At 52.5% G+C, this 15,890-nt stretch overlaps 1 protein-coding gene across 2 annotated transcripts in view; it reads right to left on the minus strand.

Moving 5' to 3' along the window:
* Window positions 1-939: 939 nt before the first annotated feature.
* Window positions 940-15,890, minus strand: part of LGR6 (leucine rich repeat containing G protein-coupled receptor 6) — a 172,400-nt gene continuing 157,449 nt past the window's right edge. For both annotated transcript variants that reach the window (XM_030965678.1, XM_030965677.1), the window contains 3 exons: window positions 11,718-11,878; window positions 4,949-5,029; window positions 940-3,445 (listed from right to left, as the gene is read on the minus strand). In XM_030965678.1, coding sequence (XP_030821538.1) covers window positions 2,208-3,445; window positions 4,949-5,029; window positions 11,718-11,878 — 1,480 coding nt within the window. In that variant the 3' untranslated portion in view covers window positions 940-2,207. The remainder of the gene's footprint in view (window positions 3,446-4,948; window positions 5,030-11,717; window positions 11,879-15,890) is intronic.

A 15,890-nucleotide genomic window follows, 5' to 3' on the forward strand; every position in this document is an offset into this window, starting at 1 on the left:
ACAGTCTCTCTCCATCTTTCTTGCAGGCTCCCTTCAGGTCCTGGAAGGCCCCAGTTAGGTCACCCCAGAGCTTCTTTTCTCCAGGCTGAACAATCTCAATTCTCTCAACCTTTCCCCATGCTTCATCTCTATAATCAGCTTTGTAGCCCTCCTCTGAACTAGCTCCAGGAGGTTGATCCCACCTCCAAAGGAGCGTTTTTTTTCTGGAAATCGACCTAGGATGAGTCTTTCCCAGTCCTGTGCATGTGAGCAGCCTGAAGGACATGGAAGAAAATGCTCTGTGTTTTTAATGAGCCAAACATGAAAACAGATTTTGAGCACGTGTAGGATATCAGAGGTCTGGATCAGGATTCAAGTCTCACAACAGGCCATGTTTTTCACAGTTCCCATCTGAAGATTGTAGCAGAGCTTTGGATTTTGTCACTAAATTTGGGGGTCCCACCCTCTTCTCTAATCCTTGGATCTTGCTCCTCTGACTCCTTGGTATCTCTCAAGTTTTTCATCTTGGGATAAGACCACAGGTCTCAAGGGCAGAGGAGGGAAGCAGAGCCAGGCTCTGTCTGGTGGGTCTGGCTTTGCACAGACCCCATTAAATGATGTCCTTACACTTTGATGCCACAGATCTGTTCTGGCCACGAACTCAAACCCCCGAGCAGCAGATCCCAGGGTACAGCTCACAGGGTCTGGTCCACGGGACCTGGAGAGGCACCTGGTGCCACAGTCCTGCTGCATAAAGGTGATTTGGCTCTTCCCTCCTGAGAGCAGGGGTGGGGAGGGTGGTGTCAACTCACGTGGACACAGCACAATTTCCCAGCTCTCACTCTGGCGCTGCAGACAGCACCCAAGGCACAGCAGCTGCCAAGGGAGCCACCAAGGTGCTCCTCACGTGAAAGAGGACAGAAACCAGCCACTGGTCAGCAACAGGGCTCATTTATTATCTCATGAAAATGAGTGACAAACAGCTGCAGTAATGTCAGCAGAACCAAAGCCTTGCCCAGGCCTGAGCTTTGAGCACAGGGCTCCCTGCTGCACTGGGTGGCACTGGGAGGGTTTGTGATGGAGTCAGTGGATCTGGGAGATCCCTGAGCTGCAGGGAGTGGGTTTGAGGCTGTTCCCAGTGGCCTGTGTCCTCCTGATGCCACCATCCCACAATGCTGATTTCTGTTTCCTCCTTCAACACCAGCTGCCTGCCTTTAAAACAGGAGAAGGCACATGCAGTGCCCCAAATGGCTCCACTGGGCTCCACATGTACCCAGAACCACGAGCCTCTTCCAGGAGGGAGGTTTGGGGGCAACGAGGCAGCAGCCAGACCCCATTTTCACCATGTCTGACCAGGGGCCAGGTGGCTGCAGACAGGAGTGCCCCAGGTGTGCTGTGCTGTTTGAAGGGGGCCTGGTGTGCCCTTGGGTGCCTTGGCTTGGGGCTGCTGGGTGACCTCAGGCAGAGCACATGGGTTTTTCTGGGAACTGTTTGGGTTTGGCTGCTGTGGGTTTCAGAGACCCCTTGTGAGACACTGTGGGTCAGATTGAAAGACTGAGCATCCCCAGCTCCTGGTCTTGGCTGATGTGAGGGTGTGTCCAACCCATGAGGCTCCCAGTGAATGAGTGGGGATTCCCAAAGTAGAGGTGTCCAAAACTCAGGTGTACACATGGATATGCTGCTTTTGGTGGTGTGAGACAGACACCAGTCCATTTCCAGGGGTGTGTGGGACCTGCAGAGAGCCCTAGAGGACAAGGCCTAGGGTTCCTGTGGGTGGCCATGTCATTGCAGGTGGCCATTTCCAGGGGTTGCCACAGAGCCATGGCTTTGGCCAAGAGGTCTCTGCCTTGGGAAGACAAACTTGGCTTCACTGCAGGCTCCTCCTGGCTGGTGATGCTGCAGGGTGGGCAGGAGGAGGTTTCCCTGACCACTTCCTGAGCCATTGGGGCTCTCTCCCAGGCAGTTCCTAGCAGAAGTGAGACTCACACAGGGATTGTCTCCTCCCATGGCCAGCCCTGAGTGTCTGGAGCTCAGTCAGAGCCCTTCTAGGCCAGGGGCAGCTGGCAGAGCAGTGCCTGTTGCCCAGGCAGGTATGATGGGGATGAGGGTAGACAGGTCGTACTGGTGCTTTTCAGGGAGCCGTTTGTGTCACCTTGCTGGCCCCTGGGCACTGGTGTTGGCCCTTGGCGGGGGCTGTGGGGCCGTTCCCATGGCTGCTCCCAGGAGGGTTATAAGTGAGATGTGTAGGGCGGCGTGGGCGGGGAGGGGAAGAAGGTTATCCGGAGGCTGCTGCCAGACAGATCCTGGCTCTCTGAAGTTATCAGCACCTCACTGTCATTGAGGCAGGGGCAATGCTCAGAGCAGCCCCTCTCCTTGGCCCTTGTGCCCACCCTTTGCTGGCAGGGGATGAGCGCCATGGAGGGGAAGCTGTAGCTGTCAAGGATGGGCCGCACTCCCAGGGAATCAGGTGGCTCACACATGTGGTCGATGTCAGAGAAGTTCACCAGGGCCTGGGTGGAGTCGTAGGAGCTTTTCTCCATGTCATCAGCCCTGCAGGACTGGGGGAAGCTGCCCTTGTCCTGCCCTTTCTGCCTCAGCAGGCGGAAGTCATCTCTGAAGTGGGGGTTGAAGAGCAGGTAGAGCAAGGGGTTGAGGCAGGCGGGCAGGGGCAGGACCACAAGGAAGACGGATTTGATGACCTCTGGGGTGATAAGGAAGAGATTGAGGGTAGAGGAGAAGGTGAGGAAGGCCACTGGGCAGTAGAGGAGGCAGTTGGTGAAGATCAGCCAGGCCACGTGCTTGACCATGGCGCAGTCCCAGACAGCGCTGAACTCCCCCTTCAGCAGGCTGCAGTAGAGGCGGATGTAGGTGCCGGTGATGGTCAGGAAGCAGAGCGTGTTTGTCATCACCAAGGCCACGGTGAAGCCCAGGGTGCTGGGTTTCCCCTCTGGGATGGGGTATGGGAGGCAGAGAGGGGATGCTCCATACTCCCCAATGGAGAAGAGAGGCAGGACGGCAGCCACAGAGGACAGCAACAGGCAGCAACAGGCGGCGGCCTTGACCTTGCCCAGGGACGGGAACTTCCCATATCCCCGCACGCAGGAGGCTGAGAGGCTGCACTGCACAGCAGCCAGGGTCAGCAGGAAGATGGCAGCCTGGGAGGCCAGCACGGACAGGAACCCCGTCACCCTGCAGCCCGCGCCCGTCTCCCATCGGGCGCCGTAGCGGGCAAAGCGGCCATAGGTGAGGCTGTCCACGAGGGCCAGCATGCTGCAGGAGATGCCCGTCAGCAGGTTGGCCCCAGCGATGGCGCCCACCAGGAACTTCACCGGCGACAGGTAGCTGGGGGAAGCAAAGACAGCCAGGATGACCAGCCCGTTGCAGAGCACCGAGACCAGAACGATGACCCAGACTCCCAGGCGGATGATCCAGCTCTCAAACAGGTGGTCACAGGGCTTGAAGGGACCTGCAAGACAAACCCCAGAGTTACACCCAGCAGGCACTGCTTCTCTCCAAGTCCCAGCTCTCTCGTGGTCCCACCAGCCACACGAGTGCCTTGGAAAATATGACATTGTCCCCCCTCTTCTGCAGCTGCCTCTTGGCTCTCCCCTGTGCTCCTGACCTCACACTGGAGTGCCTCTGGCACCCTCTCAGATCTTGTCCAGAGTGGGAAGAAGGTGCAGAGAGAGGTCAAAATGAAATGTAAGGAACAACAAACTGATCAGTGCTCCTAAAATGTAGGAAGGTTGTGACTGCAGACTGACCAACACTCCTGGTGTCAGCCTGGCATTTGGGACCTCTGCCATTACCTGCTCCTCCTCACTTTCCCCCTGGGAGCTGGTGGTGTGGAGATCTGCCAGGATGCTGCATCCTGCTCTGGCACTGCCAGCCTCTCTCTGTGCACTCAAGACCTTGGCTAAGAGGTGTCTGCACCTCCTCATTCATTCTGCATGAATGGGGATGAGCACTGTGAGGTGAAGTGTCTGGGCATGAGGGAGAGAGGGAGGGAGCTGGGGTGGCAGGGAAGGGACAGAGGGATCTGGGCAGGCAGAATGTGGAAGGATGTCAGGAGAAAGAAACAAGTGGATGGATGGGGGAAGTGAGTAAGGGAAGGTCATGGAGGGGTAAAAAGAGGACTGGTCTGAAAGCTGCTTGCCAAAGAAAAAATAAGAAAGTGGGGAAAGAGAGAGTGGACAATCTGGGAGGGATTGGGATGTTTCAGCGAGTGGCTCAGCAAAAACAAAACCAGGGCAGTAGAAGTTTTAGGTGGTAGAGAGCAAAAAAATTAGGGGAAATGGAGAAAGCTTTTTCACGTCAAAGGAGGTGAAGCTCAGAGTGCCAGCAGCAGGACATGCCCTCAGCTGAAATCTTACTCCTTTTGCAACAAACTCAGTGGAACAACTGGTAAAAAGTCTGTCCCTGCCAGTGTCCCACAGCAGGTTGGCTGGAACCACACCTCTCCAGCCTCCAGGTGTGCCTGTGTAGGACCCCACTGAGCTATGAACAGGGACCAAATCAGAAAGAAACTTCCTTGAGCCCCAACCAGCATGTGCAGCCCAGTGTCTCCCTGCTCCCGCTTCCTCAGGACACAGAGCAAAGTGTCCCTGCAGTTTGCAGTGCCATGGGTGTGATCAGGACACCCAGGACAAGGCCTGCCATGCCATGTTTCAGGCTGGCTGAGGCAAAGCTGAGTGTCAGTCATGCAGGGAATCAGGAGAGCCAGAGCTGAGGGCAGCAGGGCAGTGGATGGAGGAGCTGGTGGTACCTGGGGTTCCTGCTCAGGTTTTCCTGTCCTGAGCCTCCCCTCCTGGCAGAGCAGCTGCATCCAGTGGGGAGAAGGAGACTCCTCACCTGTCCCCCACTTGGCCTAAGCCCAACCTTTCTGATCTGAAAGGTTGTGGGGGATCCTGGGGATTGAGAGAAGCTCAAAAATCCCAACTCTGTTCAAAGGGTTTCCCTGGCTGCTCACCTGGGCTTGGTGTGCACTGAATTGTGGGGTGCAGCTTCGATTCCTCAAGGTCCAGCTGAAGATCATCTGCATCCAGGTCATCTGGGGAGGAAAGAGCAAGAAATGGTGCTCAGATAAGAACTAGCAGAACCATCAGAGCTCACTGGGCCAGGAGCTTTTCCTGCTGCCTGTCCTGCACACAGACCTTCCCAGCCAGTTCAAAGGAGCTGCTGGTGTGCAGTTTGTCCCCTGCAGTCACTGCTCTAGAGGGAGGAGATCTTGTAAACGTTGGTGGGTTGCAGTGTAGCCAACCCTTCTGTTTTTAGGTTACTCCCAACATTTGAAGTGTGAGAGCCCCAGATCCCGGAGCTGTGTGACTGTGGTTCCCTCATCCCAGCACTCTTTATTAACAGTAAAGAAATCCTCCAGCCTGTGTGGTTACAGAACACAAAGCCTTCAAATGCAGCTCCTCCACGGGAGCTTTCTGGGCAGGCCTTGTCCAATATTTGTTCATCAACAGGGATTTTGGGGCTTTGTTCAGAGGGAACCATCAGCCTCTTCTTGCAGCACAAATTTTTTTGTCAGCAGCAACCACCACCAAGCAGTTCCTCAGCAAAGAGACAAGGGAACACAACATTTATTGCTTTATTTTATGCCCTGTAAAACCTTGGGACTGTGGTGCCTTGTTTTTGATCGTGGATGTTCCCAGGATTTGCTGAGGGATTTGCAGACTCTGCAGCCATGGGGTTTGTGCAGCCAGGCTGCAGAGCCCAGCCCTGCCCCAGCATCTCTGCCATGCTGGCAGCTGCACCCTGAGCCAGGCTGGGGCTTGCTGAGGGTCAGGCAGAGCCCCTGGCTGAAGAAGGAGCTGCTGGAAGGGAATGGGGCTGAGCCCTCAGCTGTATGTTCAGTCTAGGCTGTCACCAGGGTGAATGGCATCCTCTCAGCCTAATCCACGATGTTCTTTTCTGCTTTGTCCCTTGTTCCTGTTCCCAAAGTCCTGCTGGCTGGACACGGTGAGGACAGCTCTGTCCTGCTGCCCCATTCCCAGCTGTGGCACCAGCACAGCCTTCAGCTCCCAGTGGAGACCTTGGGAGGCTTTTCTGCCAGCAGGAGGAAAGGGAAAGGTTGTGGTTTTGTGCTTGCTACAGCCTGGTAGCCAGAGAGCTGGATCTGTGGCTGTGGGATGAACTCTCTCTTGGATGCATGGACTGATGCTGGAGCCCAGGTGTGCACCTGGCAGCTTAGACACTGGCCAGGAAGGCAAATCCCCACAGTGCTGGAGATAAGGCTGACCTGAGTGGGATTTATGTGTCTAATCTGTTTAGAAGTGGTGCCTCTCAAGAGCTGTGCTCCCTGCCTGTGTTTGAAAATGTGACTGGGATTATTTGATTAAAGGATGATGACAAATAACGTGCTATCTTTAGTGCCTCCTGACAAGCTTCATGGCTTTCTCGGCTTCAGGGAGCTTTGGCAAAAAAGGTCATTTTTAAAATCTGTCTGTGTAAGAATTGAAATATTACTGCTGCTTTGGAGCCTGGCAAGGAAACCCTCACAGTGGGATGGAAAAATATTTCATCCTTGTATTTTATAGTCTTATAAATCTCCAGTGTCTTTTCCAGCCACAGTGCGGAGGCTGTGATGTGCAGTCACGATACCCAAATAAAACAGACACAGCTTTGCCTTTCTGTGCTCTGCTGAGACCCAGCCCTTGGGAAAGTGGAACCTGTGCCATCCATTTTCTCCTCAAAGCCTGGTTTTAAGCCCAGGTTCAACATTTTTCTGAAGTGAAGGATGATCTCTTGTTTTGCCTGGACTACTGAGCCTGCTGGGAATTACAAAGCAATCCTTAGTCAGCACAGTGGGATTCAAAGTGAAAAATGTACCTCTCTCTGCTAGAAACCAGTGCCTCTCCAGCCTGGGAGCTGTGGAGAAAGGAAAATGGCTGTTGTGTCCTAACAAGGCAGGCTGCATTGATTTTGAAGAAGCTGTTATTTATTTGAATTTTGTTGAGGTGCCTCCACTTTCTGAGGTCTTATGAGAAAAGCCCTCTTTGCCAGCAGTGCCCTTTCCATGAGAAAGGAGCTGCCTGTACCAAAAGTCAAGTGAGAGGAAGAGGAGCAGAATTTCTTGGGCAGGGATAGAACAGAAAACACTGGGCTGAATGCTTTCCCCCTTAGTGCTGCCTGCTTGTTCCCTGCTCAGTCCTGTCTGTCTCAGCCAGGGCAGCCCCTGGGCTGGCAGGGTCCTGCCCTCTCCTCGGTGTGAGGGTGGCTGCAAGAGGCCTGGGCAGAGCCTGTTTGGGGTCTGGAGTAGCTTTTTGAATGGCAGAAGTCGAGTTGTGTCTCTGAGGACCCTGCAGGGTTTGCAGGTGGTTGCAGAAGTTCTTTAGTACCTTCAGAAGCTGCTGGAGGTGCTGGGCTGGGGGAGCAGTGTCCCTCTGCCCAGGATATCACACACATGTGCTCCCTTCTCACTTCCCACAGCTTTGCTCCAGCATTGCAAACACATGTTGTAATTCATCCCCTCCTATCCTCAAACCAGAGGTCCCCAAGGGAGGTGCTGGGCTGGTGATGGAAATGCCCCAGGGCACTCTCCCTGCCCTCCTCTGCAGCACCATTGGGAGCTGCTGGGGCTGTCCTGGGGACAGGTCCCTGAGCCATCCTTGGGTTCCTGGTCAGCCACAGGGCAGGCTTGGGGCAGGGGGTGTCTGCTAAACGCTGCCAGCTGCAATCCAAAGAGGCTGAGACAGCTGGGATTGCCCAGCCTGGAGAAGAGAAGGCCTCAGCACTTAGAGAGCCTTCCAGTGTCCAAAGGGGTGCCAAGAGAGCTGCAGAGCAGCTGGGGCTGCCCCTGGATCCCTGGCAGTGCCCAAGGCCAGGCTGGATGGGGCTTGGAGCCACCTGGGACAGTGGAAGGTGTCCCTGCCCATGGCAGGGGGCAACGAGAAGAGCTTCAAGGTTCTTCCCAAACCCAAACCATTCTAGAATTCCATGATATCCCAAATATTGAAAGTGCTGGAAGTGAGACCTTAAATATCCATTTTGGCAAAGTGACAGAATGATGAGATGTGTGCTGACCACTCTAGTTTGGGCCCCAGGTGGGTGTTACTCAGATGAGAATGGACATACTCAGGTGGTGTGGGGGGGTTCCCAGCACCCAGGGCTCTGGGGGGTTGGGGAAGAGCTGATCCCACCCTGGGGTCTGTGGCACCACGTGTGCTCTGGGTCTGGAGTCAGGTGCTCCCTCAGGGCTGGGCTTGGCTGCCAGATGGGTGCTGGGATGGGAGCAGGAGAGGCTGTAGGATGGGATGGGGATGGGATGGGAGCAGGAGAGGCTGTGGGATGGGATGGGGATGGGATGGGAGCAGGAGAGGCTGTAGGAGCCACAGCCAGGCAGGCCAGTGTGCTGGGAGCCATTTGCTGTCCCTGCATGGCTGCCTGGGACAAGCTGCCTTTCACTGCCCAGCCCGAGGTTCTGGGAACCTCTTCCCTCATTTGGGAGGGACTGGGAGCAATGCACATGGCTGAGAGGATGGAGCTCTCTGGAAATGTTCCCTGTCCCTCTCACAAGTTCTCCCACAGCATCTGAGTGCCCTGACAAGCTGGCTGGGCCTGCTGCTACGCAGCCCTGAGGTATTTTCTCTCCAGCAGACCACTTTCCCTCTTGCATGAAAGGAATGTTTGGGAGCTTTTTCTCCTCTTTAATGAGGAAGTGTTACAAGGTTCATATAACCCAGCCAAATGCCATCAGTGGCCATCAGAAAGGAGGCACAGGGAACAGAAATAAAGCCATGATTAATTAAGTAAAACAGCAATATCACAAACTCCATATCATCAAGAGCAGACCCTGCTGCTGGAGGCCTGGAGAGTCATCTGCAAAAGCTGCACATCACAAGGAATTGTGTTCCTGTGCATTTCACATTTGCACCTCTGTGTGCTTTGATATCTCAAAACAGATCCAGTGCTTTAACATCTGAAAATGGGAGCCTTTACAAGCTGCAAACAGCCTCATTTGACATCTTAGAATCAGTCAGCATTACCCTCCTGGTGCTGGGGCTGGGACCCTGGAGTAGGTTCTGGTCTGCTGACAGGGCCAGGTGAGAGCATCCTTTGGAACACCAAAGACTGAGCAAAAGCAGGTCTGTGGTCCCTTGTCACAAACAAGATCTTCCCACAAATATCATAATTTGCTGGGCAAACCCCACAACTATCTGCTCTAGGACTGCCACAGAATGGGCTGCATTAATGATGGAAAAAGTGACCTGGCTCAGAATGAAATCCTGCAGCAGTGGCTGTAACATGACTCCTCTGTACTGTCTGGCCAGTGTTACCACCAAGTCTACCATGCTTCCTGGGGCCACATATGCCAGTAGGAATCACATTTGCTACCCTCTGGCTGGGCTCTCTGCATGTCTAAAGGTCATTCTTAGGAAGGATCAGTGCAGGAGCAGGAGCACAGGGCTTGGGGGTCCCTTGCTGGCTGTGTCACAAAGTGTCTTGGTCATCCTGCCCATAACACAATGAGAGGAATAGGGGATTTGTCTTTACAAACAAGCTCTGGGTCTGCTGGTAGATAAAAGAAGCAATGGGAAGGATTCCACTGATTGATGAATGGAAAAAGATATTTGCTTTTACAAATAAACTTTAGGTTTGCTGATAAATGAAATTAGACATTGAAAGATGAAAGAAACAATGGGGAAGAAAAACCCCTAAATTCTGTAAGAATTAAAAATTAAAAGGGAGGGTTGTACATTAGAGGGAAATCTTTGGTATTAGGTGTTTTGGAAAGTCTATGCCTCTCAAGTACCTCAGAAATGGGGAAAGAGAGAAGGGAAATGTGGCTGGGAAATTGGGATAGAAAGGAGGCTGCATCCTCCAAAAATCTGAGAGACCCCAAGAGAATGCCCCATGGCCTCTCCCTTTATTCAAATAAAGCCAAAAAAGGACTCCTCTGCCTCCTTTTTGGACATAAACCTCTGGTGTTTGTGGATTAATTTTCCTGACTAGAGTGTCCAGCAGCTCTGGGTCTGAATGTGCCTCCAGATGCAGTCCTGCCTGCTCAGGCTGTGCAGGACAGCAGGGCTGGGGCTGGATGCTCAGAGCTGCTGGGAGCAGGTGAGTCAGGGCTCTCCAGGGCACAGCCTTCTCTCCCTCTCCAGCTGCCATGTGGATTTGCCTACAGGATGCCTCAGGCCTCAGAAGTGCACTGTATTTACACAAATATATAAATAGAAGCAACATCCAGGCTGTGTTCTGAAATGTTGTTTGCACTCTCCAGCAGTTACAGAGGAAGCAAGGGGGTTCATGTTTTTCTTTATGCTATTCTGAGATTCTCTTGCAGAAGGATCACACCAGCCTGTGCTGGAGCTGCTGCTGTGCTGTGGGGCTGGGAGTGCAGTGGTGCCTTGCACTCTCTGCTGGCTCCTGAACTGGCCTTAAGCAGTCTGTGCAGAGCTGCACTTTGGAGCACAGAATAAATGGACTCCTGGACAGAAAGTGCTGCTCAGTGTTGAAGATTGCATGCAAGATGTTTTCCATTACCATCTGTATGTCAGATTACCTTGTCAAGTGAGCAGTTTGCCTTATCTCTCTCTTTGAATGACCACATTCACACCTTCCTCGGGACGGGACCCCTGCTGATAACAGACCATTGAATGTCACTGCATGGCTGATAAGAACTGTGACATCCCATTGTGAGATGCTCTGCCCAGAGGGAGGAGCCAAGCATTGCTGCCCTGATATACTCTGAGATTCTGGAACACCAGCTCAGCTTTTCTCCACGGGATTCCCCAGAGGAACAGCAGCTGCCTCTTCCTCCACTGGAACTTCAGAGGAAGACTACATCCTTCTCTACAGATTCCCCTTGCTCCAACAGAACCACACCTGATACTTCAGAGGACTGCAGCCACATTTTCAATCGGACTGCCACCAACACCCTGACCAACAGGGCATCAGGTTGGGTTCTGACTCTGTCAGTGTTGTTCTAGTGGACTGCATTGTTTATTTTATTCTTTTTTTTCTCCCTATTAAAGAACTGTTATTTCCTGCTCCCATATCTTTGCCTGAGAGCCCCTTAATTTAAAATTATAGCAGTTTGGAGGGGTGGGGAGGGTTTGCATTCTCCATTTCAGGGGAGGCTCCTGCCTTCCTTAGCAGAATCCTGTCTTTCCAAACCAAGACACTCAGCCATGGAGCTTCTTCCCTGCCTTGGCCAGTCCCTGTGCTGTGTTACCCACACAGGTCCTGTTGTCACACCTAACCCTGGCCTTGGCTGTAACACCCGAGAGAGAGATGAGAGCTCTCTCTACCTCCAGTCAGAGGGATATTCCAGGTCTTGTAGTTCAGTCTCTTACTCAGATTAATCCCAGGGTCCTTCCTCTAGATGATATAAGAACAAAGACCAATGTCTTGCAAAAGGCTCCACATTGCCCAGAAGCCTAATGACCAAGCCCAGTTGTCCCAGGTAGCCTCAGCCACCTTCCAGTGCCTTGAGCAGCCTCCCTCCATGGCCAGCAAGGCCAAAGTGACAAACATGCCCAAGGTGTGAGGGCTGCCAGGTCCTTTGGCTCCATTGTGGAGGTTTGGATGTGCCAGATCTACTCTTTCTTCCACTCAGGGTCACCAGAGGAGCTTGTTCAAAGCAATGAGCCCCCTGTGCTGCAGAAGGCTCAGCCTGCCCTCCCTGAGGCAGGTGTCACCTCTGACAGTGGCACCACCCCTGCATGGCAGGGTGGCACCCCAGCTCACAGCCCTGCCCAGGCTGATCACCATGCAGGCTCTTTACTCACAGTGGTTGTCAGCGTGACCTGGGAACAATTCCAAGGTCCTCTTGTGGGGATCCTCCTCCTCAGGGGCCATGTCTTCTGCCTCCCACTGGCTGGACACCCTGAAGAAGCTGCTGCAGCTCCCGTAGGCACAGCACTGGTAGGCGTAGGGCACCTCCAGGACTCTGCACAGAGGAAAGCAGAACTTTAGGTGTGTCCCCTCCATGGCCTGACTCTCCAATGTATTGGGGAGGATGAAACAGGAAAGCCTTATAAATATGGTTGCCTGGCAAAAGATTTTGAGAATATGGAAACTATAAGCAAGACTGAAATGAAAGCAAGCTTTGAGATCCCTCAGTTACTGAACAACTGGAAAACAATGGTGTGGCCAGCTGAAGGTGATCCCCTTTTGATGGAACAACACCCTCTGCTTGCAGACAGCTCCAAGGGTCAGAGCAGACCCTACAGCTTGGCAGAAGGGGCCCAAAGAGGAGTTTTTAGGGTTTAAAATGTAACACAGTATGGTGATGTAATGATTCTTATAGGCTGTATGGAAATGCTATAGGATTTGTATCTTGTACTAGATTGGTTAGTGAGAATTAGAATATTCAACACAGAAGATTTATGGTATTGTAACGGGAACTTTGCTCTCTTACCCTTTTATCTCTTACTCCCTCACTCTCTTACCCTCTCATCCCCTCTCTCTCTCTGATCCTCTCTCCCCCTCTCTTCTCTCAGTCCTGCTCCAGCTGTGGCTGGCAGCTCCCAGCAGGGCCCTGCACCCAGGCCCTTTGCAATAAACCCCAAGTTCCAAGCCCTGGCTGCAGAGATCTCTCATCTCTGTCTGTCCCCACTGTCCCACCCCCGTCGCTCCTACTCCATTGCTTTGCACTTTTTGCTTAGTTCCTTCAGCTCAAAGATGAAACTCATCTATACAGAGTCACAAAATATTCTGGGTTGGAAGGGACCCACAAGGATCATCATGTGCAGCTCTGAAGTGAATGGGCCCTACAGGGATCACATCCCACAGTGCTGGTGCTATTAGCACCATGCTCTAACCAGATGAGTCGAAAACACATAAAATACTCCACGAATTTCTGTGCTGGAGCCATGCTGAACTTCTCTGTTTTGTTCCAGTTTTGGTACCTGTGCTGCTGACATGACAAAAGCTGGTCTGTGTGCTGATGGTTACAGTGGAGAGGGACTTTGCTTTGGTGAAGGACAGGGTGTGGACCCAGGGCAGCCCATGGTGTCTCTGCACCACTTTTGGTGCTTAAGACACTGTCAGTCAATAGAATGTGGTCAAACGCCAGGTTTGGAAACTTCTCTAAAGTTTCCAGATAGTTCCTTGTCCTGGTTCCAGCCAGAACAGGGTTAATTTTTGCAGTAGGTGTGAGGGAGCATGGCCAGGACCCAGAAGTTATTCTGTACCATCTTACTCATTGCTGGGGGCTAGGGGGAAAGGAGAAAATGTGGTGGAGGAGCCATCTGGCATTTGTTTGTTTTTGGGGGCTTTCCATGTAAATAACTTTCTTTTCTTATGCTTTTTGTTATTAATATTGTTGCTGTTAGTGTTTGTGTCTTATCTCATTGCTGTTTCCAGTAAATTGTTCTTATCTCAACCCTGATCTTGGCCTTTTGTGCCTCCAGTTGGGGAGGAGCGAGGGGTGCATGGTTTTAGCAGGAACACTAAATTGGAGAATACCATTCCTAAACCACCACATTCCTAAAAAACCCTTCTGCTGCTCTCCTCAGAATAAACTAGCCCCTCTCTCCAATATGCAATGTGCAGTCTTCAATTTTTACCCCAAGGCCATGTTTTCCCAGGCATCCTTTCCTCCCTTCAAGGGGAGAAGCTTTCCTAGAGCAAGGCTCCCCTTGCTTGCTGTTGAGGGTACCTTCAAACTCCAGTTCCAGGAGTCCCAGCTCAGGCAGGGAATTCTCAGGTCTTCCAAGTGAAACAAGTTATTGAAATATGTCTGATTTCTGCTTGAAAGTTGAATTGATAGTTGCTAATTATAGCATGTATGACAAGGTTAATTCAGCAGCAGCTGAGCATCATCTGGATGCAATACCAGGCTGTCTGTCAGCAGCTGCATTTTTGGCTTTGCTGGAAGTTAGGGAGACTGCTGATGAAGGCAAAGGAACCCCAGGTTTTCCAGACAATTAAGGTCCTCTGACAAGATCAGTAAATATGGTAAAACCCTATATTCTAAAAATATGCTTTTGTTTTATGTTCCCAAACATTTCTGGCCGAGCCCCGGGAGGGTCTGGAAACTCTGTATACAAGCTCGTTTCCTGTTATAAGCTCCAAATTAGATCCTATTATTGAAAGGTGGTAGGGAGGTGCAGCTCCTCCCAGCAAGGCTAAGAACTGCTCCCAGATGACTCCTCCAGACAGGCCCCAAGAGTAGGGCTGCTTAATGGCAGTACCCCAAATTTAGGGAATGTTAATGGCTCCATTGCCTGGCATGGTTCACTGAAGCACTGCTGCAGGCTCAGTTTCTCTGCTACAAACACAAACCAGCTCAAGAGATGTGAATGGAACTAATTTAGAGGAGAAACACCCTGGAAGTGCTGAACTTGACCCACCCTGCACAAGGGACTGACTCTTGGAGCAGGTCCAGAGGAGACCACGGAGCTGCTCCAGAGCTGGAGCTCCTCTGCTCTGGAGCCAGGCTGGGAGAGCTGGGGGTGCTCACCTGGAGAAGAGAAGGCTCTGGGGAGAGCTCAGAGCCCCTTCCAGTCCCTAAAGGAGCTTGGCACTTGTGAGGGTGCAGCTTCAGTCCTGTGCCCAGTTCTGGACCCCTCACTTCAAGGAAGACATGGAGGGGCTGGAGTCAGGAAAGGGAAATGGAGCTGGGGAAGGGTCTGGAGAGTAAATCATATGGAAAGTGGCTGAGGGGGCTCAGCCTGGAGAAAAGGAAGCTCTCCCCCATCAGCAGGGACTTTATCACTCCTTACAAGTGATGATTTGTAACAAGGTGGGGATTGGTGTCTTCTCTGGGCACTAAGCTGCAGGGAGAGAGAAAATGGCCTCAGACTACACCAGGGGAGACTCATGTTGGAATCAGGAGGAATTCCTTCAAGGAAGAGCTTGTTAGACATTGGAAGGGGCTGCCCAGGGAGGTGATGGAGTCCCCATCCTGGAAGGTGTTCAGGGATGGCACTGAGTGCTCTGGGCTGGTGACGAGGTGGGGACTGGTCACAGGTTGGACTCAATGATCTCAGAGGTCTTTTCCAACATTAATGATTCTCTGGTTCTGTGGTTCTGTGAAGAAAGCTGGAGAGGAACTTTGGACAAGGGTCTGGAGGGACACGACAAGGAATCCTCATTTCCTACTGGAAAGGGCTGGGTTTGATGGGATATTGGGAAAAAATTCTTCCCTGTGAGGGTGGGCAGGCCCTGGCACAGGGTGCCCAGAGCAGCTGTGGCTGCCCCTGGATCCCTGGAAGTGTCCAAAGCCAGGTTGGACAGGGCTTGGAGCAGCCTGGGACAGTGGAAGGTGTCTCTGCCATGGCAGGGGTGGCACTGGATGAGCTCTAATGTTTCTGTCCAATCCACACCATTCTATTGTTGCATGATATTGGGTGTAGAAAACCCTCCAAAAGCTTCTGGAACCCCCTGCCATTTGGAAACCAGTCAGGCAGCATTTCCTAGCTATGAGTTAAAAAAGCCAGAAGGAGAGAGCCCTGCAGGCACCACTGCTGAGGCACCTGAAGGGAGAGCTCCACACTCTTCCTCAGGCCTGAGCTTTGAGCCCTGTGTTGGTCCAGTGATCTGTGACCCCAGCCCTGTGTGTAACCTGGAGAAGCTCCAGCTTTGGGAACCCATCCTGGATGAGTGGGAGCATCAGCTCATGCATTCTTGGCTTGAAGGGAACTCCCTGGGACACCCAAGCAAGAGATGACTTTATCTGGGAGGAATTTGTGCTCCCTGGACCCTGGGTGTCTAAGCCCAAAGGCAGGTGCCACACTGGGACCCAGGAGCCAAGGAGGGCCAGCAAAGTCTGAGCCTGCAGCATAGCACGCTGCTCTGAGCCTTTTGCAGCCTCTTCTTCATCAGCCTGACTCCTTCAGGCTCCTCATTAATCCATAACAGACAAGACACGGCCACACAAGCAGAGTTTATGGAAGAAAACCTGGATGTCATTAGGTAGGACTGCTTCTGGGAATGTTTTCCATTGAGAGGAGCCC

This window comes from Camarhynchus parvulus, chromosome 26, assembly GCF_901933205.1.
Source record: "Camarhynchus parvulus chromosome 26, STF_HiC, whole genome shotgun sequence".
In the NCBI taxonomy this organism is placed as follows: Eukaryota; Metazoa; Chordata; class Aves; order Passeriformes; family Thraupidae; genus Camarhynchus; species Camarhynchus parvulus.